Consider the following 20874-nt stretch of genomic DNA (forward strand, 5'->3'; position numbering starts at 1 on the left):
AAGCTTGACTATACTGATATTGACGGCATTTGTACCACACCGATAATATTTCGTGCCGGGACAGTGGCTACTGGTGAATTAAACGATATCATTATATTGCTGAAACCAAATGGCGTTATTTTTTGTAAATACAAAAATATAAAACTGAAATTGGTCATGCTACTAAGCACAAGGGTCAGTAAGACTGAGAAAGCATATCAATGAAATAGGCTCATTATAGGTTCAACTGATCACACACAATAGTATGCTTACAATAGAACATATTATTATACATACCCTACGATTCTTAGAGTAATGACTTTCAATTCAAAAAGTCGGTTGTCGTTCTTTGAGAAGCTAAATTTCCAAAAACTCATGGAATGTCAGGATGCTTCCACGCCAAAATCACCATACATCATACATGTGTTTTTGTAGACGAATGATTGGTACTCTATTAGGGGTTATAGAAACATTACACAGTGTATGCATACATCATCTGGCTAAACGATAAATACCATTCATGAAAAAATGATGATGATATTTATTCTCAATTAAGAGTTTGTACAGACAATGCTCATGGTGCTATAGAGTGCAAAGTAATAGAGAACCATTCTGTTAACTTTGACATCATGTTATTGTTATCATAAAAGTCAGAGCGTGAAACGGCAGATTTTTGCGTCTGCTTTACAATAAAATACCGACAGTAACGAAATTGTATACGCAAGATATACGCAACTTATCCTTAAAAGTTATGGCTTATCATTTTAAGAAACACCAGATGAAATATAATTTTAATATTGGATATGGTTTAAAAGACAGTGGGCAGTAGGTATGAAAAAGACTTGCCTTGCATTAAAGCAGGGGGTCCAAGAATGAAACCGGTTAATTTTGTATTTAAACACTCCGGAACGTGCAACTGTCGTTTTCGTGTATTTCAAGAATAACGAATAACCAATTTTCGGGAGTTTGGTGGAACGTTTTCAATGTGGCAGCTGTAGTAGTGTCTGGATAATCTTTTCTATAAACTCGCCATAGTGTTGTTTTCCCTAATTTTCGTTGGGTAGAACGCTTTCTACCACAGATGGAGCCACATGTGACAACCTCTTGCCCAAAAGCACGTACGAGGTTCTTCATGAAAAACTTGATATACACAAGCTGGAAGTAGAGACAAGTAAGCATGCAATTTTCGGCCCTACATTTCAACCTAACCAACCTCTCAACTCTTGTATCCTTCCGCCTCAAAATTATGAATATTCACCAAAACCTGGCAGAAAATGTATTTTCAAACCCTTTTCTTCGATTCTACACCAAAAACTCAACAAAAATCGCCGAAAAGGTAGAGAAAGCTTGAATTTGAGCACAATCGCTACTTTCACTCCAGAGTTATGGCTCTTTAATTAGCGTAATTGTGGTTGTCCGCTCTCTGGGGAGCACATTTTTTGACGAATCTTTTTTTAAACCTTAGGATAATGATTCTTATAGGTAGACGACAATTGGAATTGAATTTGAGCGCAATTGCTATTTTCGTTCGGAGTTATGGCCCTTCAATTTAATCTTGGTTGTCCCTCTCCAGATGTCACAATTTTTTACGAATCTTCTTCAAACCTTAGTGTCTCTGAATATACACGAAGGATGCCATTGGTGTCAAATTGTGTCCAGAAAATGCTTTATTCGCCTTTTAGTTCATACAATATTATCTGTCTGCTTTGCAATATCTGCAATGAGTATCGTAACACTATATGCACAACATGCCTGTTAGCTAGTATGAGTGCCATGCTAGATCGTTCAGGCAGCTGGTTTGGCAATATCTACAACCAGGTATGAGCTTTACAGCTTGCTGATATTAGCATGTCAAATTAATCCTGTCTTAGTTAGGTACATAATGTTATTTGGTACCTACATGCTATATATATGTAATAGAGCATGGTTAAACAACGTGTTAATTACATATAGGTAATTGATTATAGTTTGACCATAATTATATCAAAAAAATCCTAAAATGTGATAGTGCGTACGTGTAGGAATACACTGTATGTTTAGTGTATTGGGTGTCATCACCTACATAATTCCATAAGGCTAAACTTGGCATGGTGATGATATAATGCTATACATATAGACAATTATTGCTCTCATGCATTTGGAAGGTCTGCCTGGCTCGCAAATGAAATTTTGGTTTAATTAGGTATCCTAAAAATAAACTGGCTCTGTGACGTCAAATGCCTGGAAATCTGCCCTCCCATCCCATCTAATCCTTATAGAAATGAGCGCGCAGTTTTCATGTTTGTACATTATGTTTGCAGAGTGACCAATCAGTGGGCTCCTATTCCTCAGACGCCATTTCGCTAAAAGCTTGGACAGACATCATATTGCGTTTCAGAAGTCAGGTCTGAGTTCAAGACTATAATTTGGAAGACCTTAGGTTGAATCTTGCCAATTTAAGCGGGTGACCGTAACAATGTAGATGGCTAATGTTTAGACTTAAAAGCTTTCAAGTGTGTTTAACTAGTAAAAAACATGTATTGAACATCCAACATTACGGGTTTCCATAGCCTCATTACATTAAAAGTCCATAGTGAAGTCAATCATTTGGCTGTCGGGTAACAAGATAGTCTTATTATAAATATTTTATTATAACCACAGCAAAAGTTGTTTAGTTATCTCGATATCTAGTGTCGTGGTCTGACACTGGATGGATATCTATGCAACATCGGCTATCATCAAGGGCGTGGATTTGTCAAAACTTTTTTTCGGGGGGGGGGGGGGCGGACGAACCCTGACCCTGGAACATTCCATTTCCAAACGAAATAAATAATTACGAACAGTTTACTGTACCAGTGGTATTTCGATGAAGGCTGTAATAGGGGTAATATGACGACAATATGGAAAAATTGACTACCTACATCAAAGCTGCATAAATATTAATTGTTCATGAAATTAAGTGAATCGTCCAAAGACGTTCGTTTTACGATCAGGACTGTTCTCTTTGAATATCTTGGCGACATGAAGGGGGCCATTATGCACCGCACACGCCATCAAGCGGTTCAGTCGGTTTTGCGTCATGCGCAGCCAAGTTTTGATACGGCGCAGAGTGCTGAAGGATCGCTCGCTGAGCAGGAACTAGCATGGGTTCAGCAGTGTGAGATGAGAAGAGCTTCGACAGAAGGGAACATCTGCCTCACTTCAGGTGACATAATGAGGAACGCTTCGTGCACAAGTGAAATAGATTTGGCCGAAAACTGGCACTTGAAGAATGGCAATTCTTGTTCCAAGTCCCTATACAGTTCCAGATACGTAGAAACAAGCTCACCATCATGTGGATATAAACCTGAAAATCTGTCCTGGCGATCAAAATCATCGGGGGGGGGGGGGCAGAAACCTATTCGTCCCCCCCCCCTCTTCCGATTCTAAGGGGGGGGGGACGTGCCCCCGCCCCCCCTAAATCCACGCCCATGGCTATCATTACCCTTTTACAATAAAGAGGCCACGTCACACCCCGTCCCCATTCATTGTGAACAAGTAAAAAAAATCGAGATTTCACAGGGGCGGCTCCAGCCATTTCAAAATGTGTGTGTTTATATTTAATACATGAAGAATATATGCATGAATGATTGAATGGATGGATGAATGACATTGCGCGGTTAACGTTTTACTTTTCTGCACCAAGCGGGCTAATGAAGACTGGCATTTTGCTGTCAAGGGTTCTATTATGTGCAAGCCAACGTTTTGTGTGGTTATTGGCATAAATCTTGTCACTGATGTTTATATTTTGTTCGAACTGGTTAAAATTGTTTGGTATATATAATAATGATGAACCATCTTGCATTGCATGTCAACCGCTGGTTTCACATTTTAATGCATTCTGTGGTTTTATTGTAAAACGTGGACATGGATTTTTGAGGTTGTAAGAACCTTTCATATGGAAACATTGACTTCTTTAGCGAAAGCTTTAGTCCCAACCTCAGATTATTGAAAGTCGGATCCGTCGCGCTGGTGTAATAAGCGATATCAGCATTACTGCTTAAACCAACCGGCGTTAATGTTTATATAAACTATAAAACTATATAGATACATGTACACAGCTGAAAGACTAATAACTGGGAAAGCTTATCAAGAAAAGAAAAAATATTGCTTCGGTGGTTAAAAAGCTGGGTCAGTTAATTTTGACGCATTTTGTTTAAAACTTGCTCTAATAGCCATGGGAATAAAACCTATTGAAATTACGAGTCGAGCATCAGTTCATCCTGAAATTAACATTCCTATCACTGATTACAATTTTCTACAGGTCATGAGATGCTTGATTTCTTCTGAAATTCTGATTCGTTCGGGTTTCTATTATTTGCCCCGTTTTTATTATCCTTTAACAAGTTATTTACTTATAATTAAATTAGCATGGTCATGGGTGATGTTTGTTTTAGAGCCATTTCATGAAAGCCCATAATGTTTAAGATGAATATGTTAACACTTTCTAATTATATCAAGAGATGTCTAGCCAACTTATTATTATATACATTCATCAACACTTATCTTAACACCAGTCTAATTAACTTCATCTCAAAACAGTTAAACAATCTTATATATTTCACTTATTAGCATTCTCATCAATTCGTTGTTTTGGCAAATTTTAATCGCAGTAGTGATACGACAGACATGGGTGAAAAATGAAAGTGTCGATTAAATAAATTTAGTTTTAATTTGTTTTAAAATTAAATTAAGCTAATTGTTTGTTTAATGTTTGACAGTTCATTTGAAAAACGAAATTTAGTAAATTGATATACACGTATTCCGTTTATTCTGCTGAAATGAAAATGTAACCGAATGGCGTGTTCTCCATAATAACTGACTGGAACACAATTACTGCTAGAACGTGCAAACTTAATGTAGCTAGATGTTCTTCGCAGGATAAACAAAGGTAAATCATTTGATTTGGAATACCATAACTTTGATCTAACTGAGTGACACAATAGCTTCATTACATTGAAGATACATTTTGGGGGATTATAAAGAGCTGATAGTTCTCAATATAAAAGATAAAAACTAGATAATGTAAAGGGAATTTGCTCAAAATTTCAGTAAATTCGATCCACTAAAGAACCGAGAACTTAGGGATTGAATTTTAGGCCTAGCCTCGATCATCATTACTAAAGTCGGTACGATAAAAAAACATAGTCTCGATTATCCATTTTTTGATTTAATCATCAATGAGCGTTGAGCAGCAGATCGGATTCCAATCCAGTAAATATTGTAGGCTAGCGATGACATGGAGAGTTGATTATGGTCTGGATAAGTTAATTAATGTCTAATTAATAATTTAGGTAACATTCCAGACCTAAAGAAAGACCTGCAAATGTGGATTTAGCTCATGCATAATGTATGTTTAATAGCATGACTAAGTATAATTATGTGCATGATAAACACTTTCTGCTTAAGGTAAAGAGAGATACACAGATTTGTCGATGCTTTTGTACACTAAAACGTTGATTCTGCGAGTGATGAAACATCAGTACCATAACTATGTTCGATGATAAGCAAGTAGATTGGGCAAGACTTTGGAACAAAATATCTTTGATTCTAATTGAGCGATAGTCGCGAAACGTGGTGCAATGTCTCATTACATCAATACCTGAACATTTCCTAAAAAAGGTTAAGTAGCGTGATGAGCTATTAGATTGGTGAAGACTTTGGAACAACATATCATTGATTCTAATAGAGTGAGAATCGACTTCGTTTGATGATGAGTATTGTTTGCATAGGGTTAAATAAGTTAGTTGGCCTAGAAGTTGGAAAACAATAACCTTGCTTCTAATTGTGATAGAATGTTCAAACTTGGTGTAGATGTCTATTATGAGAATATCTTGACCGAATTTGATGATTTGCATTTTCCGCTACGACTATAAGCAGAGATATGCAATTTGATTGTAAATATCTGCTATTGTTAAAACTATATACACGCATTTGATTATACTTTAATCAACTTTTTTACATCCCTTTTGTATACATATGTTTGTTTTCTGTACTACTGTATAATGTATTGCCGTGTTATATTATCCAAGTCCTTATTATTATGTTACACGTGTGAGTGTCTGAGTGAATAAACTTACTTATATACGATTATTAAAATGGACAGACTAGAAAAAATAGTAATCATGATAAATTAAATCAAGCTATGCTAGTAAGAATGATTAAAACTCTTAAACACGATTGACGGTTAATAATTTAATTAAAAAAATGAATAACCGAGACTATAAACTAAGATTATTTATTTGATTCTTTTTATTTTCTCGAATGTATTTTAACAATTCTACTGAATAAAACTATATATATGTACTAGATGCGTCTTTATTTATTAAAGATGCAGTATGTAAGATTTAGAGATGACAGTTCTCGCTATAAAAAAAATAGATAACGAAAAGGGAATATGTTAAAAATTTCAGTGAAATTACTTCATTCTGGGCGGAGTTATAGTCGTTTGAAGAACAGTTTAGTCTAGATTTTCATTGCTACCGTTGTTACGATAATAAACAGTCTCGGTTATTCATTTTTTTAATTAAATTATTAACCGTCAATCGTGTTTAAGAGTTTTAATCATTCTTACTAGCATAGCTTGATTTAATTTATCATGATTACTATTTTTTCTAGTCTGTCCATTTTAATAATCGTATATAAGTAAGTTTATTCACTCAGACACTCACACGTGTAACATAATAATAAGGACTTGGATAATATAACACGGCAATACATTATACAGTAGTACAGAAAGCTATTAACGATTAAAGTTACAATTTCATATTTTCTAAGAAAATCAAAACATAATTATTTTTATGTCTTTTGCTCAATAGGTTGTCAACTCACTATTATACGATCATAGGTGTCATTCTCACACTTAAAACTCATTTACACCGGAAATAATAACACAATTACCTCCCAATTACCTCCCTTGTTTTCTATTCTCCACCATGGAGTAGCTTTCTTCAAACGTTTCAATTTGAAGAGGAAAATGATATTTTTGCCAATTTCTCAACTGGCAATAGTGAATTATAGGATTAATAGGATTGTTCTTTAACAAGGTAGGACTGTTTATAGATACCATCTATTTTAAGGCTTTTATTTAATAAATTTTAAAAATATAACTTAAAAATATGAAATTGCAACATTAAAATTAACGACTTGGCAACAGTGTTAAAACTTAAAAAATGTCACTATGGATGATCTATGAAATCAGTCAATCCAGGGACCGAACAGAATGCTCTTCAGTCCACGAAAGATGAGCTAGTAGTTTACTTCAGAATCCCGGTGATTTTAAACTATGAGAGAGTAGCGTTCACATGGGGAATACTTTATTTAATGATGGGTTTCCACCTGTGACACGGAACGTAGATCAAGTAATTAGATAATTTATCCGAACATTATCCCACATTATCCATCGCCCAAGTTGGTGCAGAACTTGTTTCCAAGATGTAGACATCGAAAACTTTTAACCAGTCTAAAAAATTTATTCCTTTGAGAAACATAAAGTTGGTATGATTTGTTTTCTATTGTTACAAATATATCATAATTGTTTCTTGCCCGATTATAATCTCACCTGTTGTAGTTCAACTTGTATCATTATTTTACCAAATGTGAAGGTTTCTGGAATATTGAAATTACAAAGGGAGATAATATAATAGAAGGGATTGTTTTCCAAAGTTAAATTCTGTTACCTTTGCATTTGTGGATAATTCTTACGCACAAGCTCACTCGACTGTTTTTGTCTATAAACAAAGCCAAACAGGGCTAGACTATTTTTCTTTTTATGTGCCACAGTGTATATTTCAATATTAACGCATAACAGATCAGCCATTTTGATAATATCACCCCCGATCTAGAAATGAGCAATGCACATGATTTAATATCGTTCTGGAGTAATATTCAGGGATAACTCTCCTAACGAATAATTATCGTTCTGTTTGTAAATATGATATAATTAATTATGCGTACATATAATTTATCGGTACATATATTTTCACCCGATGATAAAAAGCGCACACAAGTTGACAATTTTTAAGACAACTCATTCAAAAGCTACCCCGGGAGCCAGTTTAGCTGGGGTTTTAAAACTAAATTAACTATAGAGCAATGGTTTGACAGAGTCATGGCAGCTGTTTAATGTAGATCTCAGTAACTTGGTTTAAAACAAGGTATCAGCTGACGTCTGCTAAGGAACGGCATAACCAATGATATAATAAAATGATTGGAATAATTACGCCATTGCCCTCCGAGCTTACCTTTTATCCATTTTCTTGAAATACTTTAAATAAAGTGAGATATTGACGGATAAATATGTTACAGAAATACGTTGGTAATGGGGCTAAACACCCGTGAACTTGGCACAAGATTCAGTCTGTAAAATGTCATTGATGGAAATGATGTACCTGTATATAATGCACTTATACGAGATAATTTAATGTCTGATTAACAGCGTTTAACACTCCTGACAAACGTCTGTCTGTTTCTTAAATTTACCATGGTGTTTAGCTCTTTAGTGAGTGTTTAATGTCTCTTCTATGACTCTTTATGCTTATCGGCGATATAATAGCCAATAAAGTATTTTTGCACGATAAATGAACTGAATAAATGGTGTACATGTTTCACTCCTTCAAGAAGAATATTCAGGGATTTCCGCTCATATGGAAGGGTATCGCTGCCAATATTAAATGCTCTGCTACAATGTCTTTTCCATTGATTATATGTAAAAAGTACAATGTACAAAGTCCTAATACCGGTAATGATAAACGCAAAATACCCCTAAGGCAAGAGCTAAATGTAAAACATCAAATGTTAAGTGTTAAATGACAAATGTTTTGTGGGAAAATGCTTTTTTTGAAGTATCTACATTTTACATTTCTCTCATTACATTTTCCATTTGCGCTCTGCCACATCCCATTTGTCCTTGACGCTTTCTACATAGCATCTTTCGCACAGCATCATCTTTCATATGCAAATGTAGGATATCACGTGACTCATTAACATATACGGAAACCTGGCACACTATAAGCCAGAACAAGGATATTCACGACACTATAACAGGAAATCAGCCTAGCGCACAATAAGAAGTTTACTTACCTTGACACTTTGGATGGTACTTTACCATGATTACGGGGGGTGGGGGTGGGGGCTATGCAATGTCCAAATACGAAAATCCAGGTATCATGTTACATATTAGTGAAAAGCACGCTCATTTCTATTTGTAAATATGTAAATAGTTTTCTGGTATAATCGTGCTTTCATAATTCAAATCCAAAAAATATCACACTATTAAAGGGGTATTCAAGAAAAAAAAATACTGGCCTAAATACGAAATTCCAGATACCATGTTGCGTATCACTGATTGCTCTTTTCAAATACGCAAATAATTTTCTGGCACATTCATATTTGCTGAACTTTACAAAATAAGATTAAAGTTGAAGTGAGGGGCGGGGGTGCGGTGGCTAAACTAAACTAGAATAAAGATACGGGGCTTTAAAATGTGAAAATGGGCGTAAAAAATGGTTGTACAGAGTCCCCAAAATTTTAAAATAACTTTAAACCATGAAATACAGAAACAAAAAAGACTTCCCATTCTAGTTGATTGATGCTTTTAAAAATAAATTTGAAGAAAATGATTTGAAACCCTGCCTTTAATTCTCTTTCCTATAATATTTGTCCGTTAAAATTTTCCCTGAGTAGATTAAATAAATGCAATACTCAATTTCGTCTCATCCAATTTTCAGAATATTTATTAAAAATATATTGAGATTATATTTAGTGAAGCCATTAAATGTTTCTCTAATCAAAATTAAAGTAACGACCCTTTAATTGTACTTCATTAAATTACGCCATCATGTCGAATAGAAGTGGATGAACTATTCTTAGATAAACAATTTTATAATAAGATGTTCTATCATTAAAATTTACATACCACATTATCTTCAAGTGCTATACAATCATAAACATCTCTAAAATTAGAATTAGCAGCATTGAAGGTTCTACGATGGACCTACAATTTTGGGCCCCTAAACGGGATTTAGGAAACCACTGTTATCTTCCTTCTCCAATGAGGTTAATCCATGACAGAAGAAGAAAAAAAACCTCTTGAAATTGATACAAAATCCTATACACTTGTCCAGTAGCTATTCACAACTAACCATCACTATTCTGTATAGTAACGCCCCCCCCCCCCCCCACTACAAAATGATTTTAAGCAATGTAGATTCGGGATCAAGTGTACTAAAGCTAGAGATATTAGTCCCATCCATCCCTGTGTGTTTACAGTTATTTGTTCGGGGAGGTCGAATGAGAATCGAGGTAGTATTTTAATTAATTATCAACTGCAAAAATACAAACAAAATTTCACATATCTGTTTTTTTCTACCAGAAGTTGAAGAACTTGAATTTTGCCATTTATATGAAAATGACATTCAGTAAAATGTTCCGTCTGCACAGATATGGTTGTGTCAAACTCGTGAATTCAGTTTCATATATTTTTGTGGCCCTCACAAGATGGTATGGTGTAAATATTTTGAACTATTGATATCTTTTATTAATCTGATTAAATACAGATCTATATTTCGTTTTGTTTTTTTATACTTTCGATGGCCCTCATTACATGAAGATCTGCCGGGTTGTAGTGGGAGGCCGCGTCAAGTGTCATACGAGTACTCGGCTGTTGCAAGTTCTGTTTTCTCTATCGTGTTGTGATGTCTACAAACATTTCCGCATTCCAGGCAACAAGAACTCGAATCGACAGACCATTTGATTGGGTAATCCCTCATATCAACTAGAACACGGGTTGTTTAATAACTCTTCCAGCTCCCGGTGTATTGAAGCCAAGTAAATTGAAATTTTAAACTATAAAAAAACAAAACGAAATAGGATCTATGTTTTAATCAGATTGATCTGTTATAGATTAAAAATGTTTTACGCCTTTAGAGGGGCTAATTTATAAACGATCTACTTCGATTTCCCCAAACGCTCCATTGATTACACAGTTGTTAATGAACAGAATTTAGAAACAAGATACCATCATTAAACATTAAACTTTATCGGAGAGTGGGGGTTGGATGGCCGAATGGTTAACACGTGCGCGCTGAATCATAGGGTCTGTCATTGAGTCGCCTGTCCAACCTCGTGGGTTTTCTCCGGGCCCCCCGGTTTCCTCCCACTGCTAAAGACCCCTAGGCGCAAGCGAATTATTGAAATAAAATAGCCCGAAATGACCTAGTTTGTGTTGAGTAGATGTTAAACCCCATTTCTCTCCCTCTCTCTATGTCGGAGAGCGAAACTAATAAATCAAATATAAAAAAATAAAAAGAAGTTATATTTGTAATGCCACAGCTGTAAATATGCCTGGTCTTAAATTAGAACTAGAATTTTTTTTATCCAGTTTCAATAAATTATCAACATTCCTTGAAGTCTAAAAGGCTACGCGGCTTTATTTACACATCAGTGTCCGTATTCAAAAGATATCTTAAGTCTAAGATAGTCACTTAACTACTAAATTTCGCTTAAATATACGGAATTTCCTGTAAGTTAAAGCTAAGTTGTATTCAAAGGCAATGTTAAGTATAAGATTTTCCCTTAAGTTAAGCTGGCTTAACTTTTAAGTGTTTAGTATTTTAGTGGTATTCAAAGGCCAGTTTAAGTGAGAAAAATCCACTTAACTTTAAGTGACCTATGGGGGTACCTTAAAGTTAAGTGAGAATATAAAGACTTATTTTAACTGGAGTACACAGTGTAGTAGCAGACCTGTAATGACGATTTAAAAAAATTAGGGAATTGATATTGAAACAAAGACAATGTCGACGAGCGTAGCTGGCCTCGGATTTTTTTTTTCATCGTCAGCTTTGATGTTGTAATGCCATAATATTGTATAAGATTACTACCACCGAGATGGTCAAGGATTTGTTGCTATTTCGATCAGTTTTGTCCTTTTCGTATTGCTTATTCATGTTTTCCACGACTATCTTATAATAACGTAAACTGTGTTAAATTCATTTGTAAAATTTGACACTGTTGATATTCCATTGTAGATTTCGACAAACATCTATACTACCATGAGAAACAAGGCATGATTTATTTTTTTTGCAATTTATTCCCCAGTGGTATTTTTTGTAACATGTTCTTGTCTTTGTATATAAATTTACAAATATATGATGATGATTGGTGGCCGCAGGGGCAACCAATGTTTTACAATTATTTTTTTGTATTACTTATTGCGTTTTAAACATACGTTATGCAAGAGCTAAATCTGCCTATTGCAAGTCTTTATTTGGGTTTCAGATGTTATAGAAATTATTAATTAGACCTTTATTTACACAACAAGCTCAAAATCAACTCTGTAGACCCACGGATGGCTTGGATACAGTTTGGATTTAAACAGTCGCCCATTTAACATTAAATCAATAAAAATGGCGGACCAAGCTAACGTTTACCGTTAGTCGCTGATGTCAGTACCGGAAACTGGTGATAAAAGGCCTGCCAAGCGAGGCTAACATAGTCATTGAGCATGTTACTGGATAATCGAGAATATGTGGGTGGAGTTATCGCCTGTCAATCAACCGATCGCAAATTCTCATAGACGGTGAGGACACAATTGATGCCTATTTCTAGTCCAAACTTCGAACAGTGCCAATCCCGTTCAGTACTAAGTAATTTGACTGAAATTTTCAACATTTTCTTTTTTTATCATCTATTTTTGATTTATTATAGCAAGAATGGCCAACTCTTTATAAAACTCTTAACTAATGTATCTTTAATTGGTAGTGTAGAAAATAACGTCACGTGCATCTTTCATATACACAGGATGCGTACATGATTTTCTATAAAAATCTACGAAAACAACAGGATGCATACTATTATAATTTATAGTCATACTATTTTCATATAGTATTTCGACAAACATTTTCCTAGTAATAACAACTATGATTTTAATAGATTATAGTCCATTCTGCACACAGACAACTATCTTCGTCGAGAATAGCTCTGTCTACTAAATTGCCGCCCTGTCCCAAACCGTTTCATATCTGCCATGCACACAATGACTAACCAAACCTTTTCAATGATATTAAATTGAAGCGGAATAAATATTTCTTAAAATTATTGAAGTATACTTCGAGTTTTCGACTAAAATCGTCCATGTAGGAATTAAAATGTCGGCCAACTAGCTTAGTGTCTAGCGGGAACTAATTGTAGACAAACGCTAGTTAAGTACGAGTATAGTGGTGTTCTTAAGGGGACATAACTTGAGTGCGAAGCTAGAAATTCGTGATTTTGGCAATGACGGATATTCCATAATTATTCAAGTATACACTGTAACAAAAAAATCCGTGAAAAAATGTAAAAAAAATCCGGAAACAAAAATTTACCAGGACAATTTTATCCGTATTTGTTTTTCCTGTAATTTACAGAAATTCCTTCAATTAAGACAACGGAATATCCTAATCGGGATACCAGAGCAAGGTATCACAAACCGCTACTGGACCGTTAGAGGCTTTCAGAGATAATTTGCGGTACTATCAATTTGCAGGTATGTAAACTCTGCCATAGAGACAAACCGGCTTACACTGGCCAATCGGTTATACTATCCGGATTTAAGCGTGTTTGATTATAACCAGTTAATACATCCTATACACACAGAGCGTTAAAACATATTTTTATACATTTATAAAAATACTTACAATCTGAATAACGTATGATGAATAGCAATACACTTTATAGATCTTATAAATAATGGAAATTAGATATACATGACATGTTATATACCAAAGTTTACAAAATATGATTTTTCATATTATGGTTAATAAATCCTATAACATGATAATTACTAGGAATGATTATATATGTATACGATTACTTATCGTTGCATTTGCAAACAGAAATAATCCGTAAATTCCTGGTCATTCCACCGTTCATCCCGTAAAATAACAGAATTAAGTCCATTATAGAATGGAATAAAATATTTTATCCTTAAATTTCACGGAAATTCCCGGTTATTCCACCGTTTATTCCGTAAAATAACAGAATTAAGTCCATTATAGAAGGGAATAAAACATTTTATTCCAAAATTTCACGGAAATTTCCTGTTTGATACTGAATATTCCATAGAAATACATAAAACACGTAATTTCAAGAAATAATTCACACTTTTAACACAATTTCTCCCCCAAAAAAGGCCATCGATTAACAGAAAAAAATTGTTAAACTACGGAATTCGGCCACATGAAAATTGGATATTTTTACAGTGTACAGCCAAGTGTATGTAAAATAGAGCCTTTGAATACCGATTTAAGGTAAGACACTTAGTTAAGCGGAAAAATTAAGTATTTTTACTCAACTTTAAGGAAACCTTTGAATACGGACCCTATTTATACAAAGACACTACTCACTGAGTTACCGGCCCTTGCCGTAAGAGACAAATGTCCCAACTGTTACTTTGTCTGAACACTTGAGTAGTCAAGTCAAGTTCGCGCACAAGTTCACGATCTGTTGAAATGTCGCAAACAGCGTGGAACGGGAAAGTAAACCCTTTGCAAATACATTTCTGAAGGGGTTAAGAGGAAATGGTTCATCTCGAAGATATTGACCAATATTGTACCTGGTGTAAATAACGAAACTTTTAATGCAATACATGTAGATCGAAAAAGGTTTGCGACTGACATAAACTTTGATAATGAACGGGCCAGAGAAAATCTTGGATGCTAGAATGGAGGATTATCTGGCATTAGTCCTCGGCTATTAAAGTGTTCGACATGAAAGTATCTGAATCTGAATCTAGAAGGTATAGTAATAGCATATTATATGTATATCAGTATTTGAAGAAAAACGTTGATATGGGTCACACACGTGCATGCGTCACGCGTGACTTGTGTTTAGCTGTGGTCGATTGATTAGGATGTATTAAATGTCTGTTTGTCTTTATTAATAATTTTGGGTGAGCCTGTTCGGCTTTGTTGTTCCGCAATATAATTATAACATAGAGCATCCACCAAAGGTTGTCTTATTTATTTCTACTGTGCAGACAAAGTAATGAATGTTTTCTTCAATAATTTGGGCGAGTCGTGCTCAACCTTGTTGTTTCGCGATCTAACATGGAGCACAAAATAAGGTTGTCTTAATTTATTTCAACTGTGTCGGCAAGAAGTAAAGCAAATGTTTTCTTTAATAATTAGGGTGAAACTGTTCAGCCTTGTTGTTCCGCAGTCTAACATGGGACATACAATAAGATTGTTTTAATTTATTTCTACTGTGTCGGCAAGAAGTAAACTGAATGTTTTTCTTTAATAATTTTAGGAGAGACTGTTCAGCCTTGTTGTTCCCCAATCTAACAGGGAACATACGCTAAGGTTGACCTCTTTTTTAGTATTTAAAAGGGCTTTACCTGTGTGCAGGCAAGTAGTAAAGCTAATGTTTTCTTGAATAATTTTGGGTGAACCTGTTCAGCCTTGTTGTTTCGCAATCTAACATGGACAGAAACTAAGGTTGTTTTAATTTAATTTAGAGTGAAACTGTTCAACCTTGTTGTTCCGCAATCTAACATAGGAATACACTAAGGTTGTTTTAATTTATTTATACTGTGTCCACAAGTAGTAAAGTGAATGTTTTTCTTTAATAACTTTGAGTGAGGCTGTTCAGCCTTATTATTCCACAATCTAACATGGAACATACGCTAAGAGGGCTTATCTCTGCGCAAGCAAAGTTAAGAGGTATACCTGTGTGGAAGCAAATTAAGGGGGCTTACCTGTGTGAAAGCAAATTAAGGGGGCTTACCTGTGTGGAAGAAAATTAAAGGGGGCTTACCTGTGTGAAAGTTGTGGAAACAAAGTTTAGATGGCTTGAGTGGAAGCAATTTAAGGGGAGCATTGTTTAGATGGCTGACCTGTGTGGAAGCAAATTAAATGGGGCTTACCTGTGTGGAAGCGAATTAAAAGGCTTATCTGTGTGGAAGCATAGTTTAGATGGCTTCCCTGTCACGTTGAGGCAAAGTAAGTGGGCTTACCTGTGTGGAAGCATAGTTTAGTTGGCTTACCTGTGTGGAAGCAAAAGGAGGCTTTGTGTGGAAGCAAAAGGAGGCTTACCTGTATGGAAGCAAAATTAGGCTTACCTGTGTGGAAGCAGATTGGAAGTATAGATTAGTTGGCTTACTTGTGTGGGAGGGGGCTTACCTGTGTAGAAGCAGATTAAGGGGCTTACCTGTGTGGAAGCATAGTTTTTAAGGGGGCTTACCTGTGTGAAATAAAAGAAAGGTTGCAAAGCAATTTGGGATTTGGGTAGCCATGTATAATAGCCATTATAACCTTTTTAATCTGGGGCATTAAATTTAGCTAGAATCATAGGGGTTAAATTATCGGGACTGAAACCACGAAGATATTCAAAAAAGGGAACAGAATGTATAAAAGTTCAAAGCCTTATGTACGGAATAATTGACCGAGATTACCAAAAATGGGTTAAACGGGAAAAATATGTGGTGGGATGGAGTGTGTTGTGGGGCGAAGTGTGTTGTGGGGTGAAGTGTGTTATGGGGCGAAGTGAGTTGTGAGTTGAGTTAGTATTGGATGTTCATATTGTTTTTATTGTCTTAGTTTTGATATTCGTAAAATGATTCCGGAGCAGAAGCACTGTGCCTGCAATACTTAAATCTATAGGCAAGACGGTAATTCAGTGGAAAGTATATTAATCTAAGTATTAAACTATTAAGAGTATAACATATATTTTATAATCTAAATGCTTGATAATAAAAACATTGTAGAGGATGATGACCTCTTGTATATTACTTGGAAATGAAGCCATTTGATGACTTTAAAAGGAAACGGATAAGTTTTATCAGAAAAGTTTTCAATTTTCAGTATGGATATGAATATCAAGAACAGTTGCCTTTTGGATTGTATTAGAAATTGTAATTAAGCTTAAAGCGCGACATTTCGTACACTCAGAGGTAATAACCCATGAAGTAACTGTCAGATACTTGCAATATCGACAAGATCTTTGGGATATAAACATGTATTTTAAGTTTCGTCACAATCTGATAATAATTAATGTGACCCGGGGCGGACAGACGCGACGACATAATATGTAAATATATACATGTTACAGTCAATGTCTACAATCAGGCAATGTGTACAATGCCTTTGTAACCCTAACCCCCCACCCCTACCCTTACCCTAAGCCTAACCCGGCAATGTACACATTGACTGGTATATTTCAGGCATTGTACACATTGCCTGATTGTAGACATTAACTGTCACATACACAAGCATAAAAGATTCCCCTTTCTTGTTGGACACAGTGTTTTTAAAGGTTATCCGATTGACATTTTGAAATATCAAGCTATGCCCGAGTTACGGAGTGGTATTGTAAGGACATCACACATAATTTAGCAGAAAATTGCAGATTTCTTTTCTCCGAGCTTAAACCACACATTTATAACCTACATCCCAGTAACAAACAATATTCCCGTTACCCTGCCCCCCCCCACCCCGGTGAGTGTATTGTTATTAAGATTACGCGCCACAGTGTAAGAAGCGCTTCCTGATATAACAAGCATCGGAAACGCTTGGTTAATAGTCCCAATCAATTTAAAAAAACCCCCCAAAAACGCGAAAACCCAAAGCAGAAAAAAAAACAGTCTTTGGCAACATTTTTAAAATAAATGTTTTTTGAAGTTGCTCTGGAGATATTGATGAAAATATCAATTATGTGAAATCGAACTCGAAATGTGCAATGATATACAATTACTATTTTCGCTGCATTAATATAAAACTTAAATGATTTATTCCAATCGCGTTGCTCACAGCTGTTGCTAGTTTTTCTTTCAACGTATTCTGTAAGCGATAATAGATTCCGGGTTAATTACATTAGAATTAGACTCAAGGATTGTTATATTTATCGTTTAATGGTTCTACTTGTATTTTCAGCTTTAACTGCAGTAGGTCCAGATAGTAATCTATACAATCTACGCTTTATACACATGTTATTGATAAATTCCTGTCTATTTTTTGGGTTCCGAGCAATATATCAATTCTGTAATGTGTGTTGTTTGGTTTTATAGTTTGTAAGCTTTTGTGAGAAGCAATTTATCAACGAGTCCAATAATTGTACGAACGATCGTTCTGTTATACGATCGTATACTAGCATATATATATATATACACATGCGTTATTGTAAATCAACGAGTCAGGTCTGGAGTTACTGTTAATATTGGCCAACTGGTAGCTGGCAGTGAAGAAATTGCCGCTAGTATTGTCATCGAGCACTCAAGTGTAGTATAGGAGAGCCATTGAGCATCGAGTGCCGCGTCGGTTAACATCCGAGACTCACTACTGTTTGATTATGGAGTCAGTTGTCGCAGCACAGGATTTCTTTTACAACAAATTTATGATAATTAACGATAATTTGTACACAGAAAACCTTTCGCCAATTGTCTGATGAAAATGTCACACTTCGAATTTCAAATGATCGGTAGCCCAAGCCGTCTTTGTGCGTAATCCCTAAGTAGAATATTACCAGAGACAAAAAAATCGCAGTGGATTACGCTACGTGAGAGTCGTTGGCAATGGTTATTAATAATATTATATAAATTACACCAGTAGAATTGATACATGATGAAAATCAGGAAGAAACGTCTACTTCTAAACATAGTTTTTTTTTCAAGTGATAGGAGGTTTTCTTATTTAGTCGCAAAATAATTTTCCATAAAATGTTGATATTAAATCGAACTAATCTTCAATCGGATTAAGATTAATGAAATAGACGTTATCTTGGATCATAATGCACAGTTAAAAGTGGATACTACTTTATTATTATTGTGATATATAGGGCCTAGTGAACAGAACGTTACTAAAATGGAATTACCTCAATATATGAAATTAAGTTTTCAAAGTTTATCGACACTTGCCATATTCATATTTACATTACGAACGGGTAAGTTTATGTTTTTTATGCTTGCTTTATATTTATCTGTAAATTGTTCATAAAAATATGCAATTATCCCAATTTATGCATATATTCAAATTATATAATTAGAACATACATTCATTAGTCTACATTTCATGGTTTATTCTAAGCGTATTGCCCTACATAATATTTGGTGTCACAAACGACTTATTTCTTTAAATTCTAAGTCTAAAAAGGACAGTAGTAATAAATTGTGTATAAAAAGGTACAACGAACAAAAAGCAGCAAACTTTCCTAAGCAGGTGAAAAAATTGATTTCAATGATAATGAATGATTTAATCGAGACACCAAACTTCGAAAAACAAGTTTAAACTATAGTTTAATTGTATTCAAATACACAAAAAGAAATGGTGTTTAATTTTATACACCTTGTAAACGAAACGAAAAATTGTCCTATCCGTACCAATTGGTCGAGAATTTATAACTCAACTCCCAAAACCTTCTAGATTTCTCCTCCATAGAGTTTATAGGAATTCATTGTCATGACATTACAGTGGAATGGGGCAGACGAATGTCCATGCTTTTTAAAAGTTTGATTCAAGATACGAAGTGGTTCTAACGAGTGTATTTTATTTTCTCTGAGTGAAATTATGCTTGCCACTCGCCTCGAATAATTTGCACAATATCTTTCTAGATCAAAATGCGATATTCATTTTTAAGTCTATCTATATATGTACGATATAAAATATGGTAAGTATATGGATTTTGATGTGGACAGAACTCAAGAAAAGAAAAAGCAAGCAAAAGAAAGTGTAAGGACGCTTTTGGTTGTCAATGATCCGAATCTAGGATCTTTATCCAGTATCGGATCATAATCAAGCAGTGTCACGAATCTGGATTTGATTATATGGAAGCCTGTGAATATCAACCATTTTAAAGAGTCCTTAAATAACAAAGTGGATTCTGAATCTGTAAACAATTTAGATCCGGATTCGTGGCAATGAAACACGCCCGTAAAGAAACAAGTACACAGTTGTCCATAAATCTGGAAAAAAGTCGTGACAGCATAATATTTTAATTTTCAATTTTGAAATATACATTCTTTTCTTAAAATGTAACTGGATTAAGCGGGTTCTTTGAGAGGTGGAACTCAGAGATTTGCTCTGAATGAAAGCCTTACGTATTATTGCAAGTAAATACATAAAAAAACCCCAACAAGTATAGATTTCCATTCAATGTAAAGAAAGCAAACAGAAAAACAAATTGTATATATAAATTAGTATAGATTTTAGATATAAGTAAATCACAACACCGGATATTCGTGTATTAAAGTGACACTGGTTGATTATAGATATACATGTCAAACAATAGGTAAATTGAACATTCTCTATTATGTATACATTGACAAAATTAATGTCGCCACTCCTGACCGGTTCACATCTGCTAATGAACTCTCTTCAAGATTAAATTTGTCCAATGACGCCACTAAATTTGTAACGCGATAGATTTTTAAAAATAGATATGATATCCTTTTCATCCCTGTCGACAATTCTGAAGATCCAATACTGTGATATTCTAGTGTCGTCTCTTTGAATTTTCCCCCGCATGCTCGATGTCCAATTGTTTTAGGCAGCAAAGAATTTATACCATTTAGAGGATAATAAAATAGAAATTGACATCGTAATAGTGAAGTGGTACCATGTGTTAAATCATAGGTGTAGAAGTGTCGTTGACTGGAATAAAGTTGGTATAATCCTCTCCAATTTGTTGAGATTCGTGTTTATTTATTATGACTTACAGTATTTGAGATCTTTCTCAACCCTTTTTGTACGAAATGATTTTGTTCTTTCCGTCTTTGAGATATTGAGGTTACTATGTTATTATATTCAGTACAAAACACCATAAAATACTTTATAAATGAACTACACTAACATATGAGAAGTTGCATTAAATATTCTGGAAGAGATAGGTATAAAACGATGCTTCAAACGA

At 34.8% G+C, this 20874-nt stretch overlaps 1 protein-coding gene across 1 annotated transcript in view; it reads left to right on the forward strand.

Moving 5' to 3' along the window:
- Positions 1-18048: 18048 nt before the first annotated feature.
- The window catches only part of LOC126817538 (myopalladin), a 45567-nt gene continuing 42741 nt past the window's right edge, over positions 18049-20874 (forward strand). Inside the window, exon 1 of the mRNA XM_050544591.2 lies at positions 18049-18909. Within this exon, the coding sequence (XP_050400548.1) occupies positions 18831-18909 (79 nt within the window). The 5' untranslated portion in view covers positions 18049-18830. The remainder of the gene's footprint in view (positions 18910-20874) is intronic.

The sequence above is a fragment of the Patella vulgata genome, chromosome 4 (genome assembly GCF_932274485.2).
Source record: "Patella vulgata chromosome 4, xgPatVulg1.2, whole genome shotgun sequence".
NCBI lineage: Eukaryota > Metazoa > Mollusca > Gastropoda > Patellidae > Patella > Patella vulgata.